General features: G+C 38.8%; 2 protein-coding genes across 3 annotated transcripts in view; both read left to right on the forward strand.

Annotated features, from left to right (window-relative positions):
- The first annotated feature begins 1,637 nt into the window (after positions 1 to 1,637).
- Positions 1,638 to 9,994, forward strand: tamm41 (TAM41 mitochondrial translocator assembly and maintenance homolog). Its single transcript, XM_056401365.1, has 8 exons — positions 1,638 to 2,030; positions 3,378 to 3,560; positions 3,974 to 4,066; positions 4,269 to 4,419; positions 5,001 to 5,146; positions 6,549 to 6,714; positions 7,596 to 7,658; positions 8,220 to 9,994. The coding sequence occupies exons 1-8, from the start codon at positions 1,893 to 1,895 to the stop codon at positions 8,309 to 8,311; spliced, it is 1,032 nt and encodes a 343-aa protein (XP_056257340.1). The 5' UTR covers positions 1,638 to 1,892; the 3' UTR covers positions 8,312 to 9,994.
- Positions 9,995 to 10,588: 594 nt separating this feature from the next.
- Positions 10,589 to 25,172, forward strand: part of vgll4b (vestigial-like family member 4b) — a 41,558-nt gene continuing 26,974 nt past the window's right edge. Inside the window, exons 1-3 of one of the 2 annotated variants that reach the window (XM_056401389.1) lie at positions 10,589 to 10,763; positions 12,122 to 12,210; positions 13,197 to 13,270. In XM_056401389.1, coding sequence (XP_056257364.1) covers positions 13,207 to 13,270 — 64 coding nt within the window. In that variant the 5' untranslated portion in view covers positions 10,589 to 10,763; positions 12,122 to 12,210; positions 13,197 to 13,206. The remainder of the gene's footprint in view (positions 10,764 to 12,121; positions 12,211 to 13,196; positions 13,271 to 25,172) is intronic. The other variant, XM_056401397.1, reaches the window with a different exon arrangement.

The following is a 25,172-nucleotide window of genomic DNA, read 5'->3' on the forward strand; positions in this document are numbered from 1 at the left end:
CTGGCCAGAAATACAACTCAAAATAATTGCTAATGCACAGTCTCTGTTTGATGTGTAAATAGGAAATGGTTTGTTAACATGTCTTCAACAGCTTTGTGGATTAAGCTGCTTAATTCATTCAAATATACAATAACTGCCACTAAAGGACAATTTGATCATAGAAATCCAAAACATTTGATGATATCATAGATTCATGAGGTAATTCAGTGATAGTACTTACAGACTATGGGGAGGGAGAAATAGCCAGAGGCCAGCAGAATGTATAGAGGGAAAGGACTAATGGTCACCTCTAAAGCCATGATCACAAGTGTTAATATAACATTTACATGATGTAGTATAAGACAAAAAAATTAAAAAATACCGTTTTGGTTCTACTGGTGCTTGTCCTTGAATTGACGAGGCACTTAAACAGTGAGTGAGCTTCTTAGTCAGGATTCAGTGACCTTATCAATATTCATCTGGCTGAAAAGATGGCTCACGGCAATTACTAAGAAGATAATATTTGTCCCACTCTTGACAATACCATAATGAGCTGCAGACATATTGCTAACTGTCATGAACCTACATTCAATATTTATTCATTAAAACAAATGTGCACATTAGGCCTATAAGACTTGCACTAATGCTGTGGTGAAGACTGATGATGGCCTCACAATCTTTTTGGCTTCTACTGCTGCAGAAGTATTTTACACGAATCTCAAAAACTTAAGACAATTTTACTTTCATGGGTGTGCTTGGTATCTTTTGTTTTGAGTATTGTAGAGAGTTTTTAAGATGGCAAAATAGAAAATAGTTATCCAGTTGAATGATCAGTCCTGACTTTTACTGAGCCTACACTATTCTTTGATAAATAAAAAAGACTTAACCATTGCTCATGTTAGTACTTCACAAGAAACTGATGTTACTATTCTCCATGAAAAGGAAACAGAAAATGCAAGCTAAATGTATCAGTGCATATTTACTCACAATTAACATTAACTTCTGAAAAATTGGGTGGACCAAATCATAGAAACACTTGCCAATATTATGCAATACAATTCAACAGCACCACAACCTACAGCCTCCAAAATGACCAAACAGTTAAATCAACACCTCTCTAAAATAGTTTGGAGAAAAACTGAACAGGAGTTATTGCAGGACTGTTGTATTATACTGCCTTTGTTTTAGCTTAGAGCTTTTTAGCTTAGAGTACCTCATGCCAACTACCAATTGAGTGTATTTATACTGTGTAGCTTCATGACACTTATTCCTTTAAACTCTTTTCATGGGCCTTTCACAATGAATAATAAAGCAGAAAGTGTCTGGTACAACCTCATGTAGCTTCTGTGTGCACACAACAATTCTCACAAATTAGCATAACCTCACTGCCATTTAGCTAATCTTGGTAGAAAACCGCCCTCTGCCGGCTAAATTTTGAGTCGTTCAGCTTTCATTCAATTGTAAAATACAACAATGTGTTACCCAGTTTATATTTCACAACAACATTCAATCATAGAGCGTAGCTGCGTGCACAATAAGTAACAAAGTAGTCATTAATTAAGCAGTTTAACGGTTCAACAGTAGTTTCACGGTTTGAGTCGCTTACCTTCCATCTCTGACTCCATTTCCCATGAGCCCTCAACCCGCAGCGAAATCTGTGACGCATAATTTAGTCGACCGTCAAGCTACACAGCTGACCCAAACTGAGCTTATGGGCGAAGTTAATCGATAAAACTGACATATACATTGATATCCAGGGTCTGCGGTCGTGTTTGGCGGCACCGAGTCCCTACGTCTGAAATGTATCTCTTACTTCACGCGTTCAAAACTTCGTTTTACCCGTTATTTAGTCGATTATCTTGCTCATAGACCAGCTACCGTTGCTGATGAAAAATAGTCCTAGCTAGTTCGAAATGACTCTTCCAGCTCTGCACAACACCGGCGTGCTATACAGAAGGATTCTGTCACAGTTTCCCCAGGACATCAGCTTAGCTTTTGCCTATGGCTCTGGCGTATTCAAACAGCATGGGACCAGCCAAGGTCAAATGGAGGTAGGAGACACCTGTCCTGCCACTTTCCATACTGTCTGATTCTTTCTGACAAGGCACCATTTACAAAGACTTTATAAGATATAATGAATTAATCTTTATTAATGGTTAATGAACCGGTTAATGATGATTTACAGATTAGTTATTAGTCATTAAGAACAATAACATTTGGGTTGCCATGTTGTGGAAAATCCTCCTCCAACATGAAACTTTGCTAGCATATGAATTCATTAGGGAGGCACCTCCAAGCGGTCAAGTTTATAAATGTTAGTAAGTCATCAACAAAGGGCTTCTCACTTGCTAATGAGTCATATTCACACAGTTATAGACGTTAGTAAGTTATTAGTGAACGATATAAGGTGTCTCACTTTGGAATAAGACATCAGCAAAGGTTAGTCATCCATAAACGTTAAGAAATCATTAATAAGGGGTTCTACAATAATACATTGAGTCTGTAGTTATAAATGTAAATACACTGTTTATAAGTGGATTTTGATTCTCCACAACCTGGCAACCCAAAAGTTGTTATAGTTAGTAGCTTATAACAGCTATATAAAGCAATATTAAATAATTAGTTAACCATTAATAAATTAATTAATTAATTAATTTACGAACCTTTAATATATTTTTCATTAGTACCTTACCTAATACTGTAAGTCAACTGTACAGCATTCTTACAGTATACCCTTTTTAGACTAAGCATGCTACAATAAATAAAGACAGACTAATGGTCCATTTTCCAAAAAGGTTACACTTATCATGCTGTACTTCCTGTCTTTTTTCTTGCAGTGTCCGACGTTACAAATGGTGAAAATTGCATGTTGTTAGTAACAAGGCTCACTATTAGTACATAAAGGGGTGGGCAATGTGTTTTGAAATGAATGTTGACACATTAATATGGATATTTGAAATCCACATCACTATATTCAAATGAGTATTTGAAATCAATAACCCTATATTAATTTTGGTAAGTTTCTTATATGCATCACAATATTCCAAATATATTTTAGTAGTGTAAAATAATGAAGTTGTTTTTCTGTGCTCCATTGTTATGCATTACATCACACAAAACTTGTCACATGTGTTTAACAATAACCTCAATAACAATAAACTGAATAACTAATTTTGTTATTTTTTGTATTGCAGTTTGCTCAGTTACAGTTAATATGGACAATATTGCTATCAACTATTATATATTATTATATAATATAATATATTATAAGTAACCTATCACCACAATATGATCCCACTACAAGCTGATAAAAACAATAATATGTAAGAAGCTGTGTCCTAATTCATGGCTTAAGAAAATGTTATGTTCCCTATTGTTTTCAATTTTATCATGTACAGAAGAACATGCTGGACTTTGTGTTTGCGGTGGACGACCCGGTGACGTGGCACACTATGAATCTGCTGCAAAACCGCAAACACTACTCCATCCTCAAGCTGTTTGGGCCCACGATGATCAGCTCCATACAAAATGAACACGGGGCTGCAGTATACTACAACACACTGGTGCCTGTGGATGGGAGGGTAAATTACATCTTTTTTTCTTATTCTAGCCTACTGAGTCCACATCTACTACATTTTTTCTTGATGAAACTGCCAGTTCTCAGTTTCTTCTTAAATCTCCTCAGTTCATGTGTAACCTGTTGTAGTTACTCAAACTGTGTCTGCTTCTCAGAATTTACTTTTTTGTGTAGAGCTGATGGGACCAGGCCAACCTTGTCTCTAGGTAGAAAAGGGAATGTAAATTTAAAAAGAACATTGATTTTGTATTTTTAGAAGCAAATTGATAATTGTAGTAAAAGTAGTATGAAAATTGCCTTCTTCTAAAACTCAATATCTAAATATCTATATCCTATAATATGTCATTGTTTTTTGTCTGAACATAACTGTACATGTATAAACTACATAGGTCTATGAGCTTTCCCTCTTCCTTTCAGATAATCAAATATGGTGTCATTAGTACGGAGTCTCTAATAGATGACCTGATGCACTGGAAGACCTTGTACGTTGCTGGACGCCTTCACAAACCGGTCAGTATTATGATTAGACTGTGACTGAATCAATCAGAAGAACCAAGCAATCTAAAGCTACTTATTTTATTGTGGATTTATTTATTGTGCAACCTATGAACAAGTATGAACTACATATTCCAAGTATTTGGAATATGTAGAAACAGTGCAATGTATTTTTCAAAAACGATTCACTACTTTTGCTTTTGCCCATCCCATACAGGTGAAAATGCTGGTGCAGAGTGAGAATGCGAAGCTCCGTGCTGCTCTGGTGGCCAACCTGAAGAGTACTGTGACGGCCTCCTTCCTCATGCTGCCAGAGAGCTTCACTGAAGAAGACCTATTCCTGCAGATAGCTGGCCTTTCTTATGCCGGTAAGTTACCCACACAACTTCATGAACCTAAAAAAAATGAAACAGATACACATGTATATCACACAGCAGTGCCGTTCTTACCGCTGTTATTCAAAGACAGCAGAGGAGATATCAAAGCCTGTTGTTAGCTTTTCTAACCTGTGTGGTTTACAGTTTAGTTTACTTTGTAGATACACATGTACTATAGGCTCTATCATATTGGATTGTTATTTGCAATCTTAGAGCATGGCTCTAAGTAATTGGATTGGTTCTAGTACGCAGAGACACAAAACTAACCTGGCTGAATTCTTCAGATGTAACGAAGGTAAAGTAAATCAATGCTAACCCTAAAAGTGTTTACATACTGACAAGGTGAGTGTTGCCATGTAGCTTCCCCACACAACAGAGGTAAGAGGTAATGCCCTAATGAATGAGATAACAAGTATTTTAGCACTGTCAGGATTTTTCCACAAGAAACTGAACAGCAGAAGGAGTTTAATGTCTCAGACTTTGTTATTGCTATGGCACTACAACAAAGATGATAAACTGTAAAGCATGTATATTAACACTTAAATGAAAATATTTTGTCTTCGCCTCTGCAGGGGATTTCAGGATGGTGATTGGAGAAGACAAATCCAAGGTGGCCAACATCGTCAAAGACAACTTTCAGCACTTCAGGATTCTGTATAGCAATATCCTGAGGGACTGCCCTCAAGTGGTCTACAAACCTCAGCAAGGAAAACTTGAGGTAAGACATGGCAAACACACACAGCACAGCACGGACCTATTATTTATTATCTCATTGGATGCTTAAGCACCACAGCTCATCTTGGATATTATGTGCTGTAGGCTACACATGTTGCATTACCCATAGACCAAAATGCTGTATAATGTAAAAAAAACTTTAAACAAACTTAAATAAACTTTAACTTACTTCCTGTACAGTAGATTTTAGTGGATTTTCTTGTTACCTGTTTTCCATACAGTATATTTGCATTTGTATAGACTAAATGACATGAACTCATTCCTCTGCAATTTTCTCAGTGTACAGTTTTGTTTTGACATTAGTTTTTTTTAACTGTTTAACTGGCACCACACCCTGTTATACCAAGGAATTACTCGTCACCCCAGGCATCACACCATCCTGGAATAACATGTTTAGTAAGTTGTTAGGAGGAGCAGCTAAGAGCAAGGCACTGTGTTTCTATTGTTTGTGTCATATGTAAGTGAGTAATACCTTTTGCAATGAACAGTGCTTTGGGGAATTGTGCACTGTGAGCCCTGCATGTGAGAGATACACTTGTGCCCTTGTGCGTCATTAGGCAGTGCGGCAGAAGTCACACAAGCATGAACCAGCTGCAGACTGATGTGCAGTTGATTTGTATGCCTAGAATGTGTTTAAGTTCAGTCAGCATAATTTACCCCCCAAGCCAAACCCCTCTTCCTGAGTACACACAGTATAATATACTATCTTAGCTTTTATTTGTAGCACCACTATGTGGGGTGGATTTTAAGCTGCCCTGTGGAGTTTTCTTGGGAACACATAAGTTATGTTTATAGTTACTGTTACTCACCAGAATGCATCCCTGAGGTCTAAATAAAGATGTTGAATACTTTGCCTCACTCATAAAGCCTTTGCAAAGCGGATTTTTTTTTTTATTTGAAATCCTGTATTGTCTACATCCAGGTTTACTAGCCGGCCCGCCTTTGCTGGCACATTGCTGCATTTGTTGCTGTGTTACTGCCACCTGTAGGTTAGCAAAATAGTGCATATGCCTGCTGATAGTGCTGCGGAGATGCCTCTGCCTACAAAACATATTCTTCACACATAAAGGACCATGGTACAAGACCCAACAAAAATCACATCATCAATCATTGTTCTATTTTTTACAATCAAAATGATATGCAACAAAGTCGCGATTCATGTTGCAATTGTAATATCTGCCAAAATCACAATACGTTTTTTTTTTTTTTTTTTTGCATATTATTCGGACCTAGTTTTAATCAATTAGGGTCCTAGAGCAAGATTACATTCACACAGGATCTGGGTTCAAAAGTTAAACAGCTGTAACTGAGCTTACAATATTCCTTGGCTAATGTTATAAATACTAGAAATTACAATAAATGACAATATTCTTGTGTACCTGCAGGTAGACAAAAGCCCAGAGGGTCAGTTTACCCAGCTGATGGCACTGCCACGTACCCTCCAGCAAAGGATCACAAAGCTGGTCGACCCGCCGGGGAAGAACCGTGATGTGGAGGAGATCCTGCTGCAGGTGGCTCAGGACCCGGACTGTGGAGCTGTCGTACAACAAGGTACGGAGGAACAAAAGGGTGGAGGGATAAAAAAATCACTCCCATATGTTTCATTAAAATTCCCTCAGTGAGACCTGAGATACAGTGCACAGTGGATGTACATATCAAGGCCAATATCATGTGTGGTGAATATTAGATAATGTACCAACATACTAACACAGACAGTGTATTGTCAAAAGTAATGTACTGATGGATAAGTAAACTAGTAGTAAATCAAAGAAAAATATCATCCCATGCCATCCAGTGGCCAGTTAGTTCCAAGATTCATCATCTTGAATATGTTAATAACTAATGAATGGATGGTCAGATCATCTTTATATGGCAATATGCAAAAAAAGGTTCTTGTCCAGATGGAGATTGGTGGATTGGATGGATGGATTAAAAGGGAAAACAATAAATTCTTTTTTTCTATGACCAAAGTTCTTCATTTTTATTATGCTTCCATAACATCACAAGAATAAAGATGAATGTGACAAAATAAAGATATACACATATACGCACATAAAATTAGCTGCGAGCATTTAGTTGTCCACTGTTTCCAGACCATTTATCAAAATCAAACTACAGGGGTTGGAAGTCTACATCACCACTCCATCAGTTCCACCAATTTCCATTCCCTAATAAGGAGCTATCATCCCAGCTTGATGACTGTGTGGATCCACCTTGCCCGGGGTTCAGAGATGCCTGTTGGAGTCCCTAAGTACATTTAAGCTCTATCTCTGAGCCTTGGAACAGGAGCAGAAAACAATAAATTCTAAATGTATTCTGTGGGGGGAGATGTCCTTGTTAGTAAGCAGCAGTCATAAAATCATATTGCAGAGTGATGAGATATTAAATGTGTTTTTAATTGCGTGTTTGCACATCCTTTTGTTTTTCTTCAGGTATTTCATCTATTGTGAAATCCTCCAGTATAACACAGAGTATCAAAGGCATTGCTACAGCTGGTAAGAACTCTTTTCTTGTTCATTTGATATTGTGACAGAATCCTATGCTGTGTCTCTAATCGGATACTTCAGTCAGCACACTCACATGCAGAACACCGTGTACACACTATACTAACTGGTGTAGTGTGTGAATTCCAACAGGGTAGTGTCCAACAAAACCAACATACTAATGGCTTGTATCTGACATTGACACTGACAAAAGTATAGTGGTGGTTCGAGACTTGGCGGTGTCTGTCGTTTTACACTCAACTTTTTGACCCTTTTGAGCTCACCATCCGGGTACTTAAAGTGCACTGCATGTCGCCATACTTGTCAGTGTGAACGCACTTAGGCATTCAAAACAGCAAATGTGAATATGGAAGTACACAATTTGAGACACAGCACTAGATTAAAGGTTGTCAGGTTATGTTAATACTTTATAGGCTGATCCATTCAAGTAAATAGATAAAGATGGTATGACATTATGGGAAATACACTTCCTTTCTTACTGAGATAGTCACATCATTTTCTTTTAATTTGCTTGTTAACGTTCAGTGCATTGTATGTCCTGGTCCCCCTCAGGCTTGTGGAAGACAGTGTCATACAGCTCCAAGAAACTAATGAAGATGTGGAAGGGTTGGAGAAGGAAGCCGTCCATGTCCCAGATGTCGTGAACCAGCCTGTTCACCGGGAACCTGTTTGTCTTTCTAACTGTCAGTATGACAATCGACCTTCCATCACCTTTTTTTTTACCCTGAAAAACTCTGGCTGGATCAAATGTCCACTAACCTGTGGTTGTGTCACTCCATAGTCCGTATGAATGGGATCACTGACCAGGTGGAAGGCTGTCTGAATAGTTTAGAATCACCTGTGCAACTGCCCTTTATCGTGCAATTCATAAAAGTTGTAGAATAAAGGGTGACATTTTACGAGACAGACTGAATTATGGCTGACATTTCAGTGTAATACACACTGGACCTTTCTGGATGATGACACATACACACAGAGTGACTGGTGAAGAGCTGCTAATTGGACTACACTGCAACAAGTACCACAAGTATAATGAAGAAATAATGAGTATTCTCATGTGGGTCATGCATGTGTCACATCTGTGTGTCATTCTCTATGTGAATAGTGCTACCTAGATGACAAGTGATGGGCAGCTAATATGGTGTAAAGTGAGGAAATCTTTATGAGCAATTTTCATCACTGTACTCAAAAAAGGAGGGCATTGATTGTTTCCTTTCAGCTGTGGACTAGTGTTACACACTCAAACACACACTTCTCTCTTGTCTCTCTTTGCCAAAGATCTCAAATCTGTCATCTCTTAACTCTTCACGTGTTAATAGTGTTCTTGATGGTGGCACCATTTCTCAGCCAGTGCTCGTAAACAAAAGATATGGTCACACTTTCTTGAGAAGCTGTTTAGGAGGAGTCTGTCTAATTGTTAAAAAGAAACTGGTACACCTCTCTGCCCCCAGTCGGTGCATCGATTGGTTCTTCACAAACATTTGCTGCAGTCTAATGCAGTTATAAAAGATGGGTTTAATACATTTTTTCATATAACAGTGTGTCTGATCACTGTGTCTTCTTCAGTACCAAGACTTTTTTAGTCTATAAAAACCCAGAAATGGTAAGAAAAATAATGAAAACATACTATATATACATTGTTTTCACTAATTTATTATGTCACAAAACACTAGATTTAAACGATAATATTAGTTTAATTGATATTGAGGGTAATTGATATGTCACTATGCCAGATTGAAGTGAAACATTCATTCTGAGGGTGTGATTTTGTTTGGGAAGATGTTTATATTTTTATACAGCTTTATCACAGGCTTTTTTCACAGAGAACATTTGACATATTAAAGCAGGAAAAGCCTGGGACACCAAAATAGAGCAAATCTGTTATTAATAAAGTCAGATACACCTTTTCCTGCTATAAGAAGTCAAAATATCAGCTGTGGTAACTTTACTATTTCTAATCAGATATTACTTTGGCCATGGAGAAGAACATATGCAATAGAAGCACAAAACAAAAGAACAAAGCAAATGAAGCATTCTTAATGTTTCTGAAAATTGTATGAAAATACCTATAAATGTTTATTTGTATGTTAATTTTTTTAATTCAAGAAATAGGGGTCTAAATTTACATTTATAAATGTAGAATTTGGCCATTAAAAAAGATAAGGTTAATCATATTTGTTTTATTCTCTCCTTTCCCTCTTATAATATGAAATACCAAATAGAACATATTAAAAAAAACAGGTCAGTACTGTGATAAAATACTTTGTTCCATCATATTGCAGTCAGTAGTAGAGTCGCAAATTAAAATATCAATTACTTCCTGTCAATTGTTTGTTTATCCACCTTTGTATTCACTACTGCATCATTAGTCATACTTGAAAATGTCATCAGCTATGGACACATGAATCATTTAAAGGCAGGCTGACATCACTTCCTCTAATATCTTTTTCTTACTGCCCTCCAGCAATCTACACAGCCTCTAATGCATTTTTTTAATAATCTCTATGTACTTTGGGAGTGTTTGCTGAGCACACGTGCTTTTCTTTGACACTTCTCAGGTCACAGCTCCACACACAGCCCAACTGTGCTGTTAGTGGTGGAAAATAACTAAGTACATATACTCAAGTGCAGTGATTACGTACAGTTTTGAGGTGCTTGAACGTTACTTGATTGTGCTTCATCACACTAAAATGTTTGAGTCGCAAACCCAGTGACAGCAGCCTCACCTTCAGAGGATGTGATGCAACGCTTTATTATCATAATGTATGCTGATATCACTGCTCCAGTCCTCCACCAATCAGCGCGCTTCACTTTCACCACCTGCTAGGAACTGAATTCCATCATTCCAGGCATTCCTGCCTCCCTCCCTCCCTCCCTCCCTCCCTCCCTCCTCCTCCTCCTCCTCCTCCTCCTCTTCCTCGTTTACAACCAAGTTTGCTCCGACAGCTCTGCTACTATTGTCTTCCCTCGTACTGGAGCGTCTGGCTGCGACTGTTTTTGTTTTATATCTCTGTGGATTATACTTTTTTTTGTTTGAATTTACCTCTTGTGTGGACATTATCATACTGGAAGATACCAAAGTGGCGCTTGAAGGAGGTATGTGCTGCTAAACATGAAGTTGTGTGTGACTTGACATTGTTTCGGTTTTGTAGGATGAGAGTGTGCTCTTCATTTGTACTTGTACAAGTCAAACTCAGTCAGTCTGTCTGAAATATTTAGTTTGTAAATGGGGACAGCGTGGAGAAGAAAGTGCTGGAATAACACCCGCCTTGATGTACGAAGGTGATAGCTGAAATTTCATTCACGATATGAAGCGGCACTGGCGGGTTCCCAAACTTTCTCATGTCAAGAAACCCCCCCCCCCCCCCCCCCCCCACTTTAGCCACATGCTGTCCTCCACGGATTTTGGAACAAGTAGCTGTCTCTCTGTTGTGCTTTGAGTAAGGAGGAAATGAGAGGAGAGAGAGAGAAACCTAAAATCAAGTAGCCTACATCTCTTCTTCCCTTGAGCCAGTTTCAGGTCAGTGCCAGGCTTCCTGGATACCTCTTAAGGGAGAACCGATAAGGAAGCACTGACTCAGGCTGATATAAATACTATACACGGCTGGTGAGAATAAAAATGGAAGCACTTGCTTCTAATATCATTGGTTTCATTTTGCCCAAGTCGGTCTCAACACACAGAAGTTTGTCGCATTTCTTCACGCGCACCACGCAGACGGTGAGTGTCAGAGCTGTAGGCAGAATAAACCTGACCTGTTCTGCGTTTTATTTTGAAGTTTTCTCATTATATTCTCGCTCAAAACAGTGTTTTCCCGGAGAAATGAGGGAAAGGTATCTCAGGAATGCAGAAAGAGGGAAGAGAAGCGCGCTGGAGCGTTTTTTTTTTTTTTTTTTTTTTTTAAATCCACAAATACCTTTCATAGCACAGCCAGACTGAAGGCTCAACATTGTAGGACAAAAATCCTAAAAACGCTTATACAAAGTTAAAGACTGCTCAAACATCACTTGAAGGTCATGATGATAAAAGACTGTATGGAGTAATGAAACAACAGTGATGAGAAAAGTATACCCTTTAAAAGGAGCAATACAACAACTGGAAATCAAAGGTCCTGAATTCAAAACTCTACTTTGTTAAAAGCACAGAAGTTTTATCCGCTAAGTGTAGTTGTATCATTCTGCAGAATGGCCCTTAATAAGTCTTGTCATACACTCAATATTACACTGTTAATTTCAATAGTGATGTTGCATTATGGTGTGAGCAGCATTTAATGTTGTTGCTGGTCATGGAGCTAATTAGATCTGCAACAAGTAGGCAATTAGTGATGGACAGGAAATTAATTGTTAACTATTTTAATAATCAGATCATTTTAGTCATTCTTTTAGCAAGAATTGCAAAGTTTCTCTGGTTCCAGTGTCTCAAATGTGAGAAATTTAATGGTTTTCTTTGTTTATAGATAGAAGAAGATAGTAAACTGAATATGTTTGGGTTATGAACTGTTGGCCAGACAAAACAAGACATCTGAAGACTGCAAATTTGCATCAGGTATATATTTCACTTCTTTCTGGTATACCAAACAATTAATCAAAGAATTGAGAAAATAATCAGAAGCCTAATTGATGAAGAAAATAATGGGTGGTTGCAGCCCACCAGTGAATTTTGGCAACTTTATAGTAGAGCTGAACAATATGTCCTGAAATCTGCATCACAATAGATTGTCACATTTGCCTCGCTTTTTATGTTTGTCTGCACCAATTAAAATATGCCCAGTCAAATATTATGGACCTCTGGACCTGACTTAAGGCTAAATGTTTGATTGAATGTCTGGTTAGATGTAAGTGGTTTTTGTAACCAGATTCAGTTCAATTACAGGATTTAGATTACTGCTGTGAGAGTTAATGCAGGTCAGTAAGAGATATACAGTTTTTGTCATTCAATAAATTAGGTTTATCCAGCGCTACTGTAGGTACTGTTTCACCTGCAGCAATTCAGATGTTATAGGTATGATCATGTATTTTGACAATTCTTTATTTTGTGGGTTTGTTATTTCCCAACAGTGTTTTGAAATTTTCCTGAAAACAAGGAAGTGGTTTGGTTTTAAATGCAGGAAAAGTTGAGACAAAGATCTGAGATTAGGGTTTCAAATAAATTGGAATTTAGTCTGTTTATGTCTAAATGCACATTTTCCTCAGCCACAGGATACAAAAATACAGGAAAGGTGTTTGATAGGAAAATCTTAAAATGGTAGAAAAAAGAGAATGATATAGAATAATCTCATTTTGATATCTTTACTGGAAGTCAGGTGTCATATTGGCACGGTTATCAAAAAAAATGCAAATGATACCCTGCCCTTGTCTTCATAAAAATATTAATGACTTTATTCGTCATTTGAAACCTGTTAGACCTTAGAACAATTTTGAGGCTCTTGATGACGTGGCAGCCATCAAATTTTAATTCAGTTTCTGTATAAAATGCTACATAGAAAGCCAAGTCAACATTTTCAACACAGTGCTCTCTCCTCTGTCCCGCAGGTGTCCAAGCATGGAGACCCCACTGGATGTTCTGTCAAGAGCAGCATCATTTGTTCATGCGAATGAAGAAGAGAGTAAGTTTTAACACAGCACTATGGTTCCTCTTGTGTTTGTTGTCAGTAGAAGTGGAGTTGAGAGACGTGTCTCCTCGACCCCCAACCTCCCCCCACCACCTCTGGGAGGCCTGTGCTGTGCTGTAAATGAGTGGATTGGGGACAAATTATTTTTATGATAAGAGTTGCGCTACAAATTGATGAAGTGCAACATTATGTTCAGCCATAAGCTTCAGCAGTGTTGTCTGACATAAGACAATAGGCGTTTTTGTGTTGTGTGTTGCAGTTGCAGATACATAGGCAAATAAGACCAACCGCACTCAACTGCCATCAGCACTGCTTTTTAACCAGCTGCTTGCTTGTGTTAACCTGCTTTCACTGATATGAGGGTCGGGTGTTTCTCTCTCTCTTTGGTGTTTCGCTGCCTCCTTCTCTGTCACTTTCGCTCTCTGTCTCTAACTTTCTGGTTTTGTCACTGTCTCCTTGATCTCTGTGCATCTTCCTCTGTTTTTCAATCCCTTCTCAGTCTCCCTGCCTCAGTCTTTCTTCTCCTGCTCCATCTTCTACTGTCTTTTTCCTCCCTCCTCTCCTAATCATGTCTAAGGAGTTCTGGCGTCGCTGAAAAAAAAATTCCTTCCAAGATTAAGGAGAAATAGCCAGTCCTTCTCAGCAGGCCTCTCTGCAACCAGCAGACCTACGAGGACACTTAACATTCAGTGGATACCACTGATAATTGATCTGCACTGTTTGGAGGTGGCAGTTATGTTTTTAGTATTCTCTACATCAGCTTTGCACAACATGTGACAGGTATTTAATAATTCCTGTCTGGCTTTGCAGCACTTAGGCCTAATGAACTATTGTAGCGAGAAAAACCTTGGAGTGATAAGCAGGTGGATTTATTAATTTCTATGAATTTGTTTATGCTGTGAATAAATTTAAAGCTCCTATCAGGAGACTAGATAAAATAAGGCTAAATTATGTACTGAATTCCATTAAGAAAAGCGTGTTTTTTAATTAAGTGAAGTGCGCTGCTGTTAAGACCTTTTCACATTGAGAGAACATACGCTCTAAGATTTCATGTTTCTAAAAGTTGCATAATACGTGTTAAACTTGGAGCATAGAGTGTACAACAGGAAAATGTACTGATAGATTATCACTTGTGTTCATTGGTGGACTGAGAGTTTGGGAATATTTAGCGAGAGTTTCAGCTGTAACGTCTCCCATGTCACCAGCGTGTTCCCATAATGCTTCGGCTTAAATGAGCTGAATATCAGCTTCCTTGCACTTCTGAGTAAAATGGCATGGGAGCTCTCCACTCCTCTTCCTCTGCTCCCTCGCTCCCCTGCAGTGTTTTTGTTTTTTCCTCTGCGCTGATGTCACTTTTTGTTGTGGGTTGTGCATGGCCTCTTTGTCCAAAGACAATGCACTCGACCTGTTTCTACAATAGCGCAGGAGAATTGGTTGAACCAGTGAGCTAGTCAACCAACCAGCTAGTCAGCCAAACTAACTAGGAGTCTGTCAGCCAACCAGGCCCAAGAGGCAGTTGAGTCAGTAAGCTCTGCCTGCTTGTTTGCATGTATGACAAGCCTTTGTAATGCCTGTGCAACACTTGACACCAGAGCACTTGCCACAGAACAGGGAGAGGCTTGGGCCTGCCTTCACAACAGCCGCTCACACTCCGAGGGACTGAGTGGGGCTTGTCAGGGCCAGTGCTGCATAAAACTTGAAATGAAAAGCATTGTTCAATTTTTTTTCAAACCACACCCCTGCAGATAACTCATCTCTTTGGGACATGGATTTCTCAGATAATTACACAAATGCTGTTTTTAGGGAAATGAAATTACAGCACATGAATAATGTATTGGTCCAAGGTCGTGCTGCTTGGCTCTGAAATGAAAAATATACTACAGTAATATCCTGAAATAGAATTGTTGGCCTTGGCCCAGATCAATTAAGGCAGTTGAATAAAAACTCTTTTAAAGAAAAACATTTGTTTTTAATAAAATGTGGTCACTCTTGACTGACTTTTTTTTTTTTTTTTTTTTTTTTAAACCTTTGGGATTTTTTATATGTTTACATATTTGCAGCAGAAAAAAACAATTGTGAGACAGGTTGATAACAGCAACAGCTATTCACACAGCAGAAGGTGTCGGCCCACAGTTAGAAGCATCTGAAATATCACAACCTTAGACCTACATCTGTACTATGCATTGCAAATTCAAATCAAGTCAGTTTTATTTAGATATCCCAAAATCACAAACTTGCCCCCAAGAGATTAACAACCTTTACAACATCTGACCCACTATGCTTTGAGCCAGGATTTGGTTGAGAAAATTCCAGATAAATGTATTTACTGTAGAAATATAGAGAAAAAACTTCAAGGGGGATTAGACGGATGTGCAATAGGTATGTATATACACAGAGCAGACAGGTAGCAGTAGTAAAATTAGAATATCCAGAAAAGGAATGATGCTATTAGGTAAATCAAGTACAAACAAATACTGTATTGATAGCAAAATATGAAGTGTATCAAGTTAAATCTGCAACTGGCCAGTTGGGAGCAATTAAAACAAGTGTTGAGGTGAGGGGAACTGTAGAGTCAGTGATAATTCTCTGTGGGTTCATCATCACTATGAGTGACTTCTGTCACATTACACATAGTCATTTGATCCATTATTATAAAAATATTTATTATAGCTGGCGATCATTGATCAGTGACGATGTTGATTTAAGTTAAGGTTTTTGCATTTAGATCCAATAATGTGACATGATCTCGGAAGAAGAAAACACTTTCTCTCACACACAGATACATGCATGAACTTCAGCAGGGCCGATTTTTGCTTTCGGTGAACTCCCCCCTTCAGGTTGAAGGACAGGCTGTCTGCGAGCAACACTAATCACAGGTCTTGAGTCAAACAGTCCTGACCTTCAATATAGAGTAATTACACACTCACTAAAAAGGCAGTGAAGTAATCTGTGTATATTCAATGGTGAATGTGGGGAAATGCTTAATACTTGCCCTCACCCCTCCATAGCAATTTTGGTGGCTACTTGGATGATCTTGTAATGTGCTCCACCCATCCTGGAAGCAAACCTGTGTTTGAAATCAACCTTAAACAATCAGGACTGCACCACAGACTCGGCTGCAAGGACAGATCCAAATATTTTTGTTTGTATCTCACAGTTTTTTTCTAAAATACAGCATTTTTCATACATTTTTTGAGTAATTTCTTGGATCTCGGATGTTAGATCAGAGCCAGTCAGAGGGCCAGTAGTTTAGGGCTCTCCAGAAGAGATGAAATCTGGCCCTTTTGTTTTTGACAGGAACCACAACAAAAGAAGAATCAGTGCCAAGAGAAGGTGGTCGACTAAGATCTGCACAGTGCCCTCTGCTCTAGTTCTGTACACTGAAATACTGCTTGTTTGTTTGGAGAAAACACACACAATGACAGACACACACAAACAGAATCCCCCGTTGATTGTTATAGTTTCCATGGTTTGTTCAAACACCGGCAGTCTTTTCCTAGCTCTTAGGGCTTTTGGTTTTAGGGAAGTGGTCCATAACAGCAGACGCTTCTATACTGTTTACTGTCATTCTTGCACTGAATAAGTCTCAAACAGATAATACAGGTGGTGGAGAAAATAACAGGAACACCTTGCAGTATAACACATTCTGATGCAACAACACCAGAAACTGCAACCTATAAAATCATAGAGCTGATTCAACATCAGTCTCGACAAAAACTGAACATTCTCAGTTTAAATTGTCGATTTCATTGCAAAGCTTTTGTATTGGATTGTTTGATTTTTGCCAGTTACTCATGTTATTTTTTCTGTCTCCTGTATAAATATGTGGTCTTGTGTGAATGTAAGTAAATATCTGATCCCCATTGTCTAAGTTGGCCTAACACTGCAGGGGTTAAATGTGGTCAACTTTGTCAGAACTGCGTCTTCCCTGAGCGTTAGATGGGTCGGCAATTTGATTTGAAATTTATCAATACACTCTCTTTTTTTTTTCTTTTCTTGTTTTTGTCCTTATTTATTTATCTATTTATCTTAAGCCGTGCTAGCTACATGGCTCTATGTTTGTCTGTTGGTTAATTGGTTAGTTATTCAACCACTTTAGTTCAGACTGAATTACCTCAGCAACTACTTGATGGATTGCCATGAAAACAGTAAGTAAAACATCACAGAGCTGCTGGCATGGCTCTATGCTGTAAATCTTGTTCTCATATAAATTTAAACACATGACAAATCCTAAGAAGATTCACAAAGCTATGCCTGTTGTTCAAAACTGAAATGAAACCTGAGATTTTCAGCCCTTTTGTTGTGTTTCTTGTTGGAGGGTATGTGTATAATTTTCATGGTCATAGATTGTATATTATGAAAGATGATTTTAATGTGGGGCAGGTAAACTGGAAATGAATCTAGTCATTATGGTCATGTACTGCAAGCTCCACACTGACGTGGACGTGGATCAGATTTGCAGAGGTAATATCATCCTGTCATAGTCCTAGTGTTTGGTGTCCACACTTAAAGTTGCATTTGTAAAAACTTAACTTTGGTTAATCAGACTTACAGGGTGGTAGTCCTCTCAGTAAATGAGCACTCGAGACTAGTCAGAGCTTGTTGGTGTTTAATGGTGTACACTCAGATGAACACTGAAAGTGAAATCTGAGACCTTGCATCATGGCACTTTGTCTAAACCTAACTTGAGGCGAACAGTATTTTAGGTGGGAGGTAATTTGAACGAACATTAATGCCTGTGGGTGGGATGGGTGGGGTTTTTGGGTGTGTTGAGCTTTTTCAGCAAGGAGTGGGTTTGCCCTCCAGCCTTTGCAAGTTTCTGACAGATCTCTCTGTAACTTGGCACAGGGGTTAAACAACTAGACCTAATAGGGTAAGCGTACAGTAGCATAACTCCATATCTGAAACTCATCTTCACTGCATGGCTCATTAAGATGTTTAAAGGTTAAGAGAGCTTCAGTTTTCACACTTGATCTGGACCTTGAATTTCTTTGTAACTCAGCTAGTCACAACAAAAGAAAGTGTGTGTTGATGCAGTGTTGACAATTGATGATCAGTGTGAGCTCTCTTTTACATGCTCAAAACTTCCCAAACTGTGACTGATGTATCATGCACACTAGTGTCTGTTGTTCATTTAGCCTACATCTGGTTAACGATGTTAGAGGAATAGTTTGATACTTTCTGAAGTGTCTGCTAGTGAGCGTGGCAACCTCACGGTGACAAGACCCCAGGAAGTGACCGAGGTAATAGTCCAGGCCATGGTAGGTGGAGGTTTTTGGACAGAGCCAGACTATCTGTTTCCCCTTGTTTCCAGCCTTTACTCTACACAAAGATAAGCGAACTGTCTTGTGGCTGGAGCCTCATATGTATCCCACAGATATGAAAGTGCGATCGATCTTCTTATCTAACTCTCTGCAACAAAGCAAACACTGTAAGCCTATTTACTGCGATGTTGAACTATTCCTTTGACAAGATACCGCACTTGTGGTACTTTTACTACTTAAATATATTAAAAGTAGTAACTGTGAATATTAAACAAGTACTTAAAGCCCAGTGACCTATTCTGATATAATATCACTTGTCTTGGTCCAGAGTGTGAGAACTGCCAGTGAAGATATTCAGATTCAGTGTTGACTCAAACACAGTAACATTTACTCTACTGTACTCTACATGCAGGCTCAGTCCTTTGGTTTTTACCTGTGTTTTCCTGCAATATCACTGAAGAACTTCATTTTTATTGTCTTTAAATGAAACACATCATTAGGCAAGTTGCACGTGCCCCCACTGAACAAACTGCTTTGTGATTAAATGATCAGACATGCACTAATCTCTCTGCTAAGTGACTGAGTGATTAGCTCACCAAAATTTATGACTAAAGGTTTATGGTAGAAGTCTGCAGCAAACATAACAGTCATAAACAAAACAGGGAGGAGCATTGCGTGCACTGAGTTTGCATTCTATACAGTAGCTTTTTATGTGTGTGTTCAAATCTGTGCCTGTGTGCAATAAAAATCAAAAAACTGAAGTGTATGCATGAAAGACTGTATTGTTTCAAACATCACCAGTGTTTTATTGTAGTTTTTCCTATCCATTTTGCAGTCAGTGTCTGTTGTCTGTTCATTGATAAATGGGATACTATCACGTCATTAAGTGTCAACACTTTGTGAGATATCACCTCCTATCAATGTGTGGGTCAAGGAGTCTGCAGTAGATAAGTATTGGTTATCAGCTAAGGTTTTATCGGTACCATAAAGATCTTCTGGATGACTGGGTCAAAGTGATGTACAGACAATGTACAGAACACCACTTGTTCTCTCACGCTCATTTTATCTCTTTTCTTTCTAATCACAAATAACATTTACAATATGTTAGGTAGGAATCCTGACATTAACCGTGACCAAGGCCTCAGAACTGGAGTATATTTGTCTGCTCATTGCTCCGTTGTGGTTAGGGTGGGTCAAATGACAAAGTATAAAAGGGGTTGCAATGTAATTAATCAAAGTCCAGCACTGTAATGGACAGAGCTGACAACAGTCTGTCAATATGCAAGACTGCCCACAAGAATGGGAGTGGATTTCTCCTAATAATCAAGGTATTCTGCTTCGTTAAGTAAAGAAGCCAAAAATGCTTTATTATCATGGCCTAATGATTAAAAACAACCTGTACTTTTGTACTTAAACAAAGCAGTGTGCCTTGATTTACTTCAGGGGGGACCCATTCTCTTTCTTGTGGACTGTATTCTGTCACCAAGTGTGTGTGTGTTTTTTTTTTTTTTAAATTATGTATTTAAATATGATTGGTTGCTCAATTCCAATCAACATCAAGCATGCCAAGTTTCCAAGGATATATTTAATGGCTTCTCTGTTTGAACTCTGTTGCAGTATCACAGTTTAAATGCGTCATCTGTCGACGCATGTTTTTTTGATTTGGCAAACAACAAAATATTTTGCCCTTGTCTGGGCCTGGTCTGACAAAATTACATGTAGCTTACACACAGTAGCAAAATGGACCAAGTGATTATTTATTTATTCTGTTTTTATTTAAAAGAATGGGGCCGAAGGCTTGTAACATGTTCATGTCACTGATCACTGGTGAGACCTAATGCTGAAGAGCTTGGTTTAAAGCTAAACTAGAGTAGAGTATAGAGAATTTCATGAAGGGCTCAGCCATGGTGTATGAAAACCTGGTTGGGTAAAGTGACAGCTTCCCAGTTTCCCCCCCTTACCATCAGTCTGTCTTTTGTTGTCTTACCCTCCTCCCACGTCATCATTCTTTCGCTTCCCTCTGCAATTTTGCACATACACACGCACGCACACACTCACACACAAACACAAAAACACATGCACACAGGCACTTACGTCACCGTCACTGCTTTGTTAGTGTCGTGGTTCAGCAGGCAGCCATTAAGACTAGAGGGGGCAAGGAGCCACCATGGCCACAAGGTCAAAGGTCAAGTGTCACAGGGTCACTATGCCAAGTCACAGGGTTAAATACAATCGACCCTTGTTTTGCCTCTGCAGACAGCATTTCGGTTTTTCACTTTGACCGAAGAATGTACTTTCTTCCTTGTTATTCCTCCACATGTACATTTACACACCAGTACTCATTGTGCTTTTTTTTTTTTTACTTGTGGAAAGTTGTTTTTTTTTTTTTTAAATAGTTGTAGGTTAGAAAAGATGTGGTTTACTTGATTTACTTTCACCAATTTATGTTTAGATATAAACATTAAGTGATTTTTTTTTTTTTTTTTTTTCCCTTACAAATTTGATAAGGCACATTTAATTCCATTATGAGTATCATCCCTGCAAAATCCTGTGTTGGCCTGGGGAAGGTGTAGACAGCCTCATGCTACTCAGATAAACTTGTTGTCACCAGCTGCTTCTTTTCACCTGCCAGTGACACAATTCGCCGGTTATGGCATAAAGAGGAAAGAATAAGTTTGTATCACAAGTCATCCACCTTTTCTTGAGTTTCCCAGCCTCACTTGTACAACAAAGTCCTTAACAAGGCTTTGAGTAAAAGCAACTTTTCTTCATGTCGGCATCCAGACTGAAAATATTGAAGTAACATTTCGCTCTCTGTAAATGCCACGCTCACTGGTCACATACCAGCTCTGCTGTCTCATTGAGGCAACTTTCTCAGAGCTGTGCTGACCACACATACTTTACATTCCTCTCTTTTTGATAGCACTCGCCATAGTTACTTAGAATGACATGAAGAAGGATTCCACTGCTTCTCACAAAGAAAACGTTAGCCTTTATAATGCAAAAAAAAAAGTATTATGGCTGAGACATACAGATTTGGGGAGGGTGGTTCATAGTAATACCTGACAGTTTGTGAACCCGATCCTCTCAGAAAAGTATGTATTGTATTTGCAGCCTTGGCATTTAGTGATAAGGTTGTGTTGACGACGTCTGAGCATACCGAGGCTGTAATTCAGGCACAGATGCAGAAGATGAGTGTAGGTGGCACAGAGCCCGCTGTCCCATGGAGGAGGAGTCTTGGCCAATAAATGACAAGCCCCTTGGGTCAGTTTGCCAGCGGTTAATTGTTAGCACGGCAAGAATGTTGTCATAGGTCCCACTGGTCAATAGAGGCAACGATCATTTTCCATTACCAGAAATAAGATCTGTTTGTGATATATTTGAAAGGCTTAATTTTCCTTTAATTAGCAACAAAATAGAAAATTAAACAACCTCAGTGTCAAAGTTGGATAACATATTTGGATGCATGCGTTTTTCTGAATTTTAGTTTGAAAGAGTGATTGTTCTGTTGAAAGCTGCTGTGCACAAGGAAAACGTGCACATTTCTTGTTACTAAGTCTCATCCTGCTGCTCAGATTTGCATCTTGCAATCAGATCAGAGTTGTGTCAGTTGTATACTTGTAAAAACACACCTAACCTCACATCGCCAGAATGTGAGAGTGCAACAACCTTATGTTTATTTTGTTTATGTTGTAAACAAAATTTAGCAGGGAAGCGGGAGGCGAGGAGTGTAGGAGACCGCTCGAAGGACAGACAAGGCTCAAGATGGATATTTCACAAAGGCTGCCGAGGTCTGTTATTTCATTATAAGAGAGGAGCTTTGTTAAATCAATAGGGCAAGAAGTGCAGACAGTATGAGAGAAGAAAACTCAAAGAGGAGAGGAAAAAAGAGCAAATAGACAGCAGGTCAGTTTGAGAGAGGAGATGGAGAGTTTGATCAAATGGCAAAAGAGAAGCAGGTCAGATGGGCTTTAAGGGAGAGTAGGTCACTCATGACTTACAGTAGATGTCTTGGCTGCAAAAGAACACTTTATACAGGCCACAGCTGGCTGATCTTGTTTCTGTCACTGCAGATTGTGGAACATTATTGAGAAATCATAATGATTGTTGATAACAGTACACAGGTGATCTGGTTCCTACTTAGTAGCACTACTACTGCATGTGATATTAGAGTTATGAAACTCATTCCCAGCATAAACCTTAGAACATCTCAAACTGCTGTAAAATGTCAAAACAGTGGGTCGACATTGATTGAAATGGCACAGATGCTTTCACTTGGCAGAGGTTGCAGCTATCAATAATCTGTGATACCAAGCTCTCGCAAGGCATAGAGACGTGTACATCAGTGGGTTTACTATGGTTAAGACATGTAGTTGACCATATAGCCGCAATGTCTAAAGTTTGATTCCAAACAGGAATCTTTGTCACCCCCCCCCCCCCCCCCCGCTATACATATTTTAATATAGATTCATTATATAGAGTTAAAACGTGTCAGAATTATACCACTCTTGTATCATAGGAGGCACAAACTGAGTAATGGTTGAAATTGAACACACCCACAGCAAGTGAGATGTGAGGGAACACAAAGGTGGGAAATGACAGAACAGCTTTGCTTCCACACAATCACCTGTTGTTGTCATTGTTTTGGTACAGCAACCTGATATTTCCTCCTCTGTGGGTGAGTGGTGAGGATATTGTCATCCAAACACTCCCAGAAACCTTCTGTAATGGTTTCTTGTTGCAGCTCTGTAATTCTGCCCCTGAATCCTCTGAAAAGGTGAGTCTTCACAGAAAGCTTTAGTTTCTGTTCCCTTCCATATGGGGGTTTGTAAATTTGTGATCACCAACTCATAGGATCATAACTTGAAATACAGGTCTGTCAGGTGTTTGTAGACATTAAACCTGTAATCAAACCTTTTGCAGCCTCAAGGTTTGTGGAAAAGTCACAGTTAAGTTACCGCCCTGATACCAAGAGCTGAGACAAAAAATGTCAAGGGGATAAACAATTTCAATCCATTATGTCACCATGTAAACAAAGCCAGTAATGATGTGATGGTATTTCAACAGAGGGTGCCATAAAGTAATTGAGGACTTGACCTTTGATCTCTGCCAGTGCGAGGCTTGTTCTACCACCCTGAAATATTAAGATCACGATTACACTCAAGTTTAAGCCCAACATTTTTCTTCCTTTTTCAGCGAGGCATAAAGACCATTTCAAAAGATAAGTAAATGAACAGAGACTGAAATCAAGTTGGAAAGCAGGAAAGGTGAGGAAAGTGCAAGCAATTCACCTTTTCTTTTTTTTTTTTTCTTTTTTTTTTACATCATCTTATGGTCTTTTTTTTCTGTCTGTGTATATGTCACAACACTGCAGTGGGTTAATAAAGCATGAGGATGAATCACCACCTGGCCTGTGCTGTGTTGTTATCCTGACACACCCACTCCCTGGAGAAGCCCAGACCTGTTCCAAAAGAGACACACAACACCGCAGGAGATTAAGTAGGGCTGGTAGTGCCTTGTCCTGATAGATTAGACAAATAAATAGCAACCAGGAAGTACGGGGGTTGGTGAGAGGAAAGAAGAATGATGGGTTGCAGTGAATGAAAGATGGGTGTGCGGGGGGATGTACATGTGGATCATTTACCCATTTTAGTTAGAAACGAAATTATTGCTGAGCATAATTCAAACCTGATTACCGGCATCTAACTTTAGAACATACTCGGTGGATGGAGGATTTCATAAAACAGCCACCAATTGTTCATTGATGTAATTAAGGTTTAGTAGCATTGATTGATTATTTCCCACAAAAGTTTGCATGTAATGATGTAGATTCCTATGCTTTTTCTAACAAGGACAATGCCACAGCCTGCCTTTTCCTACAGCTGACATAATTGTCAATCAGCAGACCTCACAGCGAGCGTTTTACTTTGACACTTGTGAGTCATGCTGAAGAAAACAAGCTGGGGAACCATGTGGGAAGAAAAGGTTATTACCACAGCAGGCTAAGTTATGTGTAAGAACTTGTCCCTATGGAAGAAAGAGGTGGAATTTCACCAATTTGTTGTGTAACCATTAATCTCCTTAGTATACTTATTCAATCTTACAGCCTGCCAGGCCAGAACAAAGACGCTGTGTTTGCCTTTATAAGTAAATTCTAAGTCAGGTTTTTGTGGTAGCTGCAAGACAAATGTGTATGTTAAAGTACACACAGCCTAGAATATTAGGGAATATGTTACATTGATGTACCCAGCAGAGACTAAGTTAATTGTTAAATAGGACATGAAGCACTTTGTAGAACAAATAATAATAATGATGATGATCAGTGTTAAAATGACATGGTCATTTTGTTTATGATGACTTTATTAGTATAAAGAGATTAATAGAGTTTTTAGAATAAAAGGTTGCAGTCATCCTCAGTCCATTACCGAGATTTCAAATTTAACACATGAAAGGCACAAAGTCTTGGCAAAAATGTCAAGAGTCCATTTTAGGCAATTGAGGAATCGGAGCACTCAATGATACATTTTAGTCTTTTTTGACAGTCTTAATAGTCCAAAAAGGTTTTTGGAGAGCCATTAAGTATTTATCTTGCTGTAGAGGCTTCAGTGAGCTGGCTCCAAGCATTGTCAAGG

The sequence above is a fragment of the Seriola aureovittata genome, chromosome 2, assembly GCF_021018895.1.
Source record: "Seriola aureovittata isolate HTS-2021-v1 ecotype China chromosome 2, ASM2101889v1, whole genome shotgun sequence".
NCBI classification, from domain to species: domain Eukaryota; kingdom Metazoa; phylum Chordata; class Actinopteri; order Carangiformes; family Carangidae; genus Seriola; species Seriola aureovittata.